The sequence below is a fragment of the Rhizophagus irregularis genome, chromosome 11 (genome assembly GCF_026210795.1).
Source record: "Rhizophagus irregularis chromosome 11, complete sequence".
Lineage (NCBI taxonomy): Eukaryota > Fungi > Glomeromycota > Glomeromycetes > Glomerales > Glomeraceae > Rhizophagus > Rhizophagus irregularis.
The window spans coordinates 1,339,548-1,349,587 of record NC_089439.1 but is presented as its reverse complement, the minus strand read 5'-3'; the positions used below and the strand labels follow the sequence as shown (position 1 = coordinate 1,349,587).

Below are 10,040 nucleotides of genomic sequence, written 5' to 3'. Positions count from 1 at the left end.
CCGAGTAACCCGAGTACACGACAATCCCGACAATAAAAATTTTCTCGTGTCCATTATATTTCGAATTTTGCTGTAATAAAAATAAATATAAATATCCTTTCGGCAAAACGGTAATTTGGTAAGATATTCCTTGAGTAAATGAATTTCGGCAAAATGGCATTTCACTTTCGGTAAATACGGGCAAAGCCGCAAAGTATTTGATGAAGTTGGTTGATGACAAAATAAAAAATATTTTTTTTCATACTGTTACAATGACATCATTTCGTCGATTAGGAATATGCGGGATTTTAATGACCGATATTTTTAGGAAGATATCGGTCTTCTCTAATAACTATTTATTATTTTTTCTTTGTACGATAATAAACATATATTCTACTTTACAAATTACGCCAATTTTGTGATTTTTTAAGCGTCATTCGTATAACGTATTAAAACGCTGCTTTTTATTATTTAAATAACAAAGAGAATATTTCTTTAAGTGTATTTAGCCAAATTCAATACTGTATATAATTTTATTCGCTATTAAACTACTGTATATTTTTTTGATAGCCTAACATTTATTTATAATCAATTTGTTATTAACAAGGGAATTTACAAATTAAAACGCCTTTAATAGCATGTATATATAATGTTTCGTAACATTCTTCTATTTAACATGATTTTTCCCTTACAAAATTTTATTATTGCGACATTAAAATCTAAAAAATTTATTACACTGGTTATGAAAGTCTTTAATTGGTTGTATCTGAATTATTAAAACCTGAGAATAATTTTATGCCATGCAAGGAATAATTTTAAAGAAGCCAAGAAAAAATATTTCTGATTTTCTTCTTAATTACTTTATTAATGCGATTAAAATACGAACATTTAAGTCCATGCATATGTAGATTATTCTCTCGAGAGAGTATGATGCCTTAGAAATTATATCTGTGAAACATAATAATACAGGAAAATTCTGCAGTACAATATAGCAAATATATTTCTTGCGTTTGTTGCATTAAATAAAAGCAAACTACAATTAATTCCGAGGCACAAATTAAATTGACTCAATTTTCGTTGAGCCCAAATAATTAAATCGGAAAGAAATTCTAGTTTTAGTCATCTTACGTACTCATCTGTAACATTTACGTTTTCCACAAATCGATTGATATTAGTTATGCATAAAAACGTAAAAATAATTAAATTGTCATAATTGACGATTTATTAGGATAAAGTGTTAAAATTTCCGATTGGCTAACTATAAAATATACGTCGAACAATATTAAGGTAAAATTACACATATAATAAATAATTTGTGAAGCTAATCAAAGTAAAAAATAAAATTCGTAAAATGATTTTCGGTAACGCATCTGTCTGTGACTATAAGGGATCGCCTAATTGTGAGTGGTCATTTTTTCCTATAGTGTTACATTTTATATTCTTTTAAAGTATAACAAGGGCTGCATATGTCACCCTGTAAAAAATTTTATTCGTAATTTCTGTGCATTTACGGAAAATAATTGGATAATTTCCATGTTTTGAGGCGTGAATATGATAACATTTACAGAAATAACATGGAATAGGAAAACGGAATAAATTTTTTATAGGGATTTAATTAATAATAATTTTATCAATTCAAAATTTTATTTTTAAAGGCAAAAAAATATGGATGCTCTAATTTTATAAATTTTTTATAAAGTACTTCTGAATAAAACTTTAATATAAATAGATAATATAATTTTATATGGCTATTTTTACTAGTCACGGACTAACCGTATTATAAATAAATGGTTCTGTTGCAAAACAATAAAAAATTTTATCCGTAAGGATGCATATTTATTTATTATGACTTGTATCCATTTATTTATTTTGGTAATAATTCTTTGTCATTTGACAATTAAATGACATCTTAGCACATGATTTTAATTGAATTGTGCTGACAACGTTAATGTCAAATGACTCAGGTCTTGATACTGTAAGTGAAATAACAGTAAATAATTTCTATTCTTTAACATTAAGAATTTGAATGAAATTCCTAGCAGCACTTATTAATGATTGGATAAATACTTTAATACATTTTTTGTAAGAATTAACCTTAAATTTATATAAATTAGAGCTTTGGATAACCAACGAGCCGAAATTGTATATTTGGCCAGAGTTGAAACCTGGATGGCTGGAATTTCCCGTTTTAACCAAAAAATTCTTAAATCAGCTAATAATTTTAACCGGCTCCAAGCTATAAAATTATAAAATGGCCTTTATTCCAGAACGTTAATAGCCGTAATGAATAATATCATCATTTTATAATTATTATTATTATGAGCCAACATAAAAACAAGAGATAAACCAGAAATTGTAACACATAATTCATAATCGTACGTTCCTGAAAATAAGCACCGGTTTTTATTACAGGGAGGCTGCTCAATTCAGAACTCAACCTTCCGTTCAGGTGATCTTGGATCATTATACCGAATATTCGGTAAAACAAGTGCCCGAACTCAATTTTTAAAATGTATTTTTAAAAAAATTATTAATGAAATATATTTTGTGTAGAGATGCTTGTAAAACTTCTCTACTAATAATTAAATTTTATAAAATTTTATGCTGTGCACTTAATGCTGGCCAACTTAATTTAATGCTGGCCGGAATTAGGATAAAACGGATAATCGCGAATAAATAACATGACTTCGGTATATTAATATCGCGAAATTTATAATAAAATCGGTATATTGTGATAAAATTAATTATAAGTGGATTTGGTTTTTAAGAAGTTATGAGTCAATATCGGTTCGTTATATCGAGGTCTAACTGTATTTCGTCAAATGTATTTTTCATACCGTAAATTTTTTTTTTTTAAAACCTCGTTTCTATTTTAGAAAATATACACAAATATCACATTTTAGTAACATTTGTAAGATTTTTTTATATTGCGGTTTTACGTTTTTATGTCTGATGTTTATTTTTTATCTGTTATGGCTTTAAAACGGATTTTAAAACTTGACACAAATTTTATTCTTAATAACGTTTCAGTCTGTTTAGAAAATTTATAGAAGCTTGTTATATTACTACGCAATTTCGCAACCTTACAGTAAAGAAGTATTGAATTTTGCTTTTTATTTCACTTTATTTAATAAGTAATCTTATAAGGATAACCTTTTCAATGAACCTTGTTATTTCTTGATTTGCGAAGTCATTAATCACTAATTTTAGTTATCATCATTTAGATTTGGAGAACACGTGATCACAATTAAAAACCACAAACTTAAATTGGAAATGAATTCATACATTTAAAATAGAGATTTTAAATTGTATTTTAAACTATTATCATTATGCATGTAGTTTTGTGGTTCAACGGAGAAAATTTTTTTTGTATTAATATGATAATTAAAAAAAATAACTATATTAACCAAATTAAAAAAAAAAAGTTATATTTCTAGTACGTCAGGGTAAGATCATTCATTTTCATCTTCGCATTACATTCATAATCATAAGATATTTTCTTAACGTTCTACAGTCTTCCTTACATTGAAATACGATTCGAGCAGGTTTTAAAAAAATATTCAGGATTACCGATTTCCCGGACAGATAATTAATGAAACGTTTAGTAGTTTGGTTAGTTTGTAAAAAAATATTTGATATCATATACTGAAATTACGGTATTTATAAAATAAATGGTCTGATCTTTCCAAAAAGATTTTTCTCTTATTTTGGTATGTCAGAGACCTACTGCAGGTACGGGAAATCTGCAGCCAAACATATCTTTTTTTTTTCCGGAGCAGAAATATAATTTCATAATTCGAAAATTCCATACAATCCTTTAAAAATATCATTTAAAAACCCGTTATACAATTCGGCAGGTTTGTCGATGTACTTATATTCTTTTTGTTTTCTTATTGTACTATAAAAGAAAAGAATATGAAAAAAAAAACAAAACAAAAAAAAAAAAAGAAAGAAAGGAATAATAAAAGAAAGCTTTCAAACTTTGTATCGAAAGCTTTGTTTGCCATAATCAATAATAGGGTCACCCTTTGTGCTCGGATGTGCTTTGTTACACTATTAACCCATAAACAGTGCTCACGTGATGAGCACATGAGTGTATTATTTGGAAAATGAGAATTACAAATTGAAATTTTAATAATAATAAATTGTTTTATTTTTCACGTACTTTATGAAGTTTTTAGGTCTATCATAAAATTTCGATTACCAGTATAGCTTATATCGGTGATTTTATAATTAATATGATATCTTAGTTCAAATCTGTTTGATTTATTTGATGCAATTTCAACACAGCTTTATATTTATATTTTTGAATATATATATATATATATATATAATAGTAAATAATGATTTAGAACCAAATATCTTTAAAAACAAACGTTACAAAATGCTACGCAAATTAAGGAGAATAACCAATAATATTAGACTGACGTGCTCGCTGATCATTCTGCTCGTAATTAATAATTTTAAAAAATAAAATTCACGGTTTCTTCTTTTTTACAATTAATAAACCCTTCTTCACTCTTTAAGAAATTACCCTTTCTTGTCCGGAAATATATTTATTTTGTTTTTCTTTATTTTTATTTTTTCTTTATTTTTTTAAAAAATCATTGTATAAACTCATTGTTTTACATCCACCAATCAGACGATTATTAAATACAGATTATTACTTATTAAGCTGAATTAATAATTTTATTAATTTAATTCGGTTTGTTTCCTCTTTCGAGAGAAGACCAATAATGACAAGTAACATAAATTTGAAACGATTGATTTTTTTTGCTGAATATGAATTTACTTTAAGTATTCGTTTAATGATATTACCGTATTATTGGAATAATTGAATATCAAAGCCACTCACGTAATGAAATGCATCATGTGGTTAGGTGGTTGCAAGCAATGCAAGCAAAGTTAATCTTCACTTTGACAATGAACATCGTTATTTAATGACATGTATGAACTATTTTAAAATATACGTTTAAATATCACAAAATATTTAGTGTACAGTAACTTCCGAAAATGATTGAAAAATATATTTATATATATTATCTTCATTATTCATTCATTCATTTTTAACTAAAATAAGTTAAGTAAACTGTATTGAATTTTAAGATACCGATATACTGTAACTTTATTGATCCTGATGACCCTATAACTTTATAAATATGAGAAAAGATTTTTTTTTCGACGTTCGCTATACTTAACTTAAAGAAAATAGAGCGTGCAATGTTTAAAGTGGTTAAAACTTGAAGATTTCACTTGAAGATTCTTGTGTCAAAGGCATTTTAAGAGGTGCTCAAAGAAAAATACAAGAAAAAAATTTTTATTGTACATTTCGACCGTAATGCTTCGAACCATTACGCTACTATAAAAATTAATTAATTCAAGGTTTAAAAAACATTATTTCTTTTTTTTTTTAATAGAATTATGTATAAAGTTTGAAAGAAATTAATAAAAATTTTAGTAATTTGGTTAGTTTGCAAAGCAATTTTCGGGTTGTCCAAGTTCAATTACGTATTTTGTAAAACAATCGGTCTGATTCAAAATATTAAAATTTAAAAGACTTTTCTCCTATTAATTATGCAGGAAGGATGTGCACGATGGTAAACACCATCCAAAAATATCTTTTTTCTAAGCAGAACGTCTTCCATACAACCCTTTAAAAAAAATAATTTAAAAAATCTATACATTTTGACAGGTTTTCGTATTCTTTTTGTTTTCTCATTTACTGCAAAAAACGAAAAAGAAGGCAAAAAAAATTTTTTTTAAAAAAAAAGCAAAAAAAAAATAAAGAAAAAAAAATAAAGTTTTTTAGACTTTGTATACTTTGTATCTAAAGTTTTGTTTGTCACAATCAACAACAGGGACAGGTCCCTTTGCGCTCTGCTCGGCGTTGTTCTACATGTATGTGGCTGATGATTAGTGTAACCCATAAGTGTATATCTTTTGTTAAAATTATCCTTGTTACACTATTAATTTAAGAATTTTAAATTTTAGAAGAAAAAAATGATTTTCTATTGGTGATTCATTTTTCGATCATCCGACGCCAGAAAATTTCCAAATCAAGGTTTAAAGTATCCAATATTTTAAATAAAAAACCAAGTAGCAGTGTTTCAAAAAACTTAAATTCTTGAATTTTTTGATATCATCTATCGATATTTTTGAAATAGATAAAAGAAAAAACTTTAAATATTTCCGTTTTTTCCCCAAATTAAAATCTTTCTTTAATAAATAATTGTCTTTTACATGCATAAAAACAACACAACTCATTTATCGAAAGTATAAAAATAAGACCTGACAGTCGACTTGAATAATTTTTTCTATTCTTGTTTTTAAGTTCTTCTTTTTTTGAGTGGTTTTTTTCTCAAAAAAAAAGAGTCTTTCACTAATCAACGTTCTTGATTATGGCTAATACCGTATGTCAAATTAAAATAGTTAGTGTGAATTCAACTAATGTACAAGAGGATAATACATCAAAACTTGTATCAGCCAATTTAAATTGTAAAGACAACTTGTCAAAAATTCGTGATAAACTCGAAAAAAATAGTGAAATCAAAATGAACGATACATTTTCATTTGCAAAGATAATCAACAATAATAGTAGTACTAGTGGAAGTTTGTTAGCCGTAATAGCGAGAGAAGATGAAGAAACGATAACTTTAGAAAATATTATAAACAAAGAGAGTAATATTTTATATTTAAAATCAGAACCCGATTGGAGGTTTTTTAAAGACAAGCTTAAACTGGAATATGGACGTAGCGTAACTCTAGAAAAAGCGAATAATAGAGCATTCAAGATAGTGGATTGCGAAATGAATAAAATTGTTGATGGATATGAAAATAGTACAATTCAAATTGATTCGGAAGAAAATAAGATTATAAAAAATGATTTTCTTTTAATTGCAGATATTGATATACCAAATTTTACAAAATTGGGAGTATCGATAAGAAATTCAAATATCAAAAATTCTAATGTTGCATCTAATTTAACTTATAATATTATTGAACAGAAAAAAATGTCTTTAAAATTTAAATTAGAACCAACTACTGAGTTTATTGAAGCAGTAAAGAATGTTATAGATTCTAAAGATCCAAGAAAATTTAAAGATATCATAAATGATTTTGGTCAATTTATTCCAAATGAAGTTATTTTAGGTGGAAGAACTTATTTTATTGCAAGAGAAAATTCTGAAGAGAATTTTGGTAAATATGTTAAAAATACAGGTTATCAGGCTTCAAATATTAAAACTAAAAAAAAATCATCAAAATCATTAAGCAAAAATAATTCTTCAAAATATCAAAGTTTTAGATTATATGGAGGGAAAGAAGTTTGTTCCAATAACTTTAATGAAACGGATTGGGTTGAATCCTTAAAAGATTTTAATAATTGGAGTTGCATAAAATTTAAAGATCCGGTTAATATTTTTCAACTTTTATCTAAAGATTTACGTAAACAAATTTTATTATTAGTTGGAAAAAAAATCCTTTATACAAATACTGAAGATTACAATTATCACTTATCTGAACCTGAAAAATACTATCATACTTTTAAATTGAACATTCCAGAAAATCTATTAGAAATTCTTCAAAATAAAGATGCTGAATGTAGTATCTTTGCAACAGTTATTGATAAAAAAGAAAAAGATATTTTTAACTGTCAAATCGTTTGGCCATCAAATGAAGATCCAAAACTTATCATTCATTGTTTTCAAAACAAATTTAGAAGGCGTCAATGTAAATTGAAAATCATGTGGATGATCGTTGGTTATGATATAAATTTTGATTATAATCATTCAGATTTTAATATTAAATTGGAAGTTCTAAAGAATAATTTTAATGGATCAAATTGCCAAGCTATTGCTGAATCATTGGATTTGGAATATAATCCATCAATCCTTTGTTTTGGAACTTCAATATTAAGTGAATTAGATTCTTCAAACAATTCTCAAGCTATTGGACACTATTTTTTTAATGATAGAGGAAATAAAAAAATTGGGTCATATTTATTTTCTTATTGTTTAGAAAATAATCATTTTGTCAACTTACCCAATAATTTTGAATTCCATACTCTCATTATTTTAAACTATCTTGATTCTGATAATTATGGAATTTTACCTTTCCAACATATGAGTAAGATAAGAAAAATGTTTAATTTTATTAAGCTTAATTCATTAAAATCAACAACACCAAAATTTATTAGTTTATATTCTACAGAAAACAATTTTGTTCCGATTTTCTTAAAACAAAAAACCCGTGAAATTAAAATCAAATATATTAATATTAATTATTGTAATCAAGATAATTGTATTTGTAATATTTGTGAGAACAAAAAAAAATTCAAGAAATTAGAAAATAATTTAAAATATGCATTCTTTGATCCAAAAAGGATTTAAAAAAGTGAATTGTAAATATAAATTTATTTATTTTATTTGTAAAATACAGTATAGATTATAGAATTTGTTATATATGTTTAAATAGAAATTGTACAATTTTATTGTTAGATACATATAGTTTTATTCATTTTATCTTATATATATATATATTTTATTATAGAAATAATTTTCAAAATAAAAAATTCAAACATCGTTTATAGAATTTCTTTCTTCATAAAAATTAAAAGTGTCAAAACCAGAAAATTCATTTTTCATGTGCAATTTACAGGAAAATAAACATATTTATAAAGAAATAAATATTAAACCAATACAGCATTTTCTAGCGAATTTATATATTAGACGTATTAATATTGTAGAGGATGACTTTATCTAATGATTATTAATTTTGGGGTGCAGTATTATTTAATTTAGATGCGGTCCGCTGTCTGCAATCGACCTTTAAACTACGAGTCAAGTGACTGAAATGACCTTAAACTATTGGGTAATTTGGAAGCAACTTAAAAAAAAAAAAATCGATAATTTTTACCATACCAATTTTGGATCACGCAAAACGTAAAGCGTTACCAGAAAATAATCGTTATTATAATAAGGAGTCATGTGTGATAGTGATTGTGCAACGAATATGGTTGGAGATAAAGTGGGAAATTTTTACTATGTAGATCTTAGGGGAACGATCCAGTATTCCAGTCGATCCATTGAGGTTCGCAATATTTTTTAAAAGTTTATTCTGATAGAAATTTGATTTTAATATTCTTAGAAATTTTTATTACTGAATCCCCCAATTGTATTTAGTCTTACATACTAACGAATAAAATATTCTTATTGCAAACCATCTGGTGGCAATGATGTAATAAATCATGCATGTAAAGGTGTGGTCCCTACATGGCAGATTAACGATCTTTAATAAATAAAAATATCACCTGATTGTCCTGTGAAACTTATACAACTTCTGTTTCCTAGGTTCCACAAAGATTTTGTATATAACAGGATAAACCTTACACCTTATTATAGAATCACAAACAATTAATAAACCATATCCAAAGATGCGGCAGCAAGTGTGTCATCAACTGGTATTTTTTCATAATGTTCAATATATCTCAGTATTGTAAATTTTACTGCTGTTTTGATAGAGGCATAATAGAAAAGTATTGAAACAAGTTATATAGGGAACGACATATCTTTGTTTGATAGAATGAATGACACAAAAAGTAGAAAAACCTTCTTGAGGTAAGTAACAAGGAAATTTACTCAAACTGTGGTTGGTTGCAACAACTCACAACTATCTAATTTCAGTAGATTTACGGGTACAAGTAAACGTTATACCCAAGAAATTGCAGTCATAACGAGCCTGCGCTTCATTATGAGGCTACGTGAGTTGAAAGAATTTTTTTGCTTTTGAACTCATATTCAAAAGTATTAAAAAAATTTCAAACCCTCTAGAGTTTATATTGATTTGATGGTGAATATTATCAACCGCCTTAAAGATTTATCAAAGACTTATTTATTCTCAACATCTATAAAAACACTTAAGGCTATGTTAATGTCTAATTGGATCAATTTTTTTTTCAAGTACTCTTGAAAAATTGATTTATGAAAGATTCAGAATTAGTATTCTAATGATAAAACGGATGTTTCATCCTGGTCATGCACGATTTAAAAAATTTTATATCAAAG

At 26.1% G+C, this 10,040-nt stretch overlaps 2 protein-coding genes across 2 annotated transcripts; both read left to right on the top strand.

Moving 5' to 3' along the window:
• Window positions 1-6,377: 6,377 nt before the first annotated feature.
• OCT59_002837 (uncharacterized protein) lies at window positions 6,378-8,366 on the top strand (the record flags this gene model as incomplete). The annotated part of the gene is made up of 1 exon (XM_025329479.2): window positions 6,378-8,366. The coding sequence occupies one exon, from the start codon at window positions 6,378-6,380 to the stop codon at window positions 8,364-8,366; it is 1,989 nt and encodes a 662-aa protein (XP_025168529.1).
• A 595-nt stretch (window positions 8,367-8,961) lies between these two features.
• OCT59_002836 (uncharacterized protein) lies at window positions 8,962-9,823 on the top strand (the record flags this gene model as incomplete). Its single annotated transcript, XM_066145214.1, has 5 exons — window positions 8,962-9,066; window positions 9,378-9,436; window positions 9,525-9,593; window positions 9,660-9,736; window positions 9,807-9,823. 5 exons carry the CDS (start codon window positions 8,962-8,964, stop codon window positions 9,821-9,823), a joined length of 327 nt encoding a protein of 108 aa, XP_065995957.1.
• Between the last annotated feature and the right edge of the window lie 217 nt (window positions 9,824-10,040).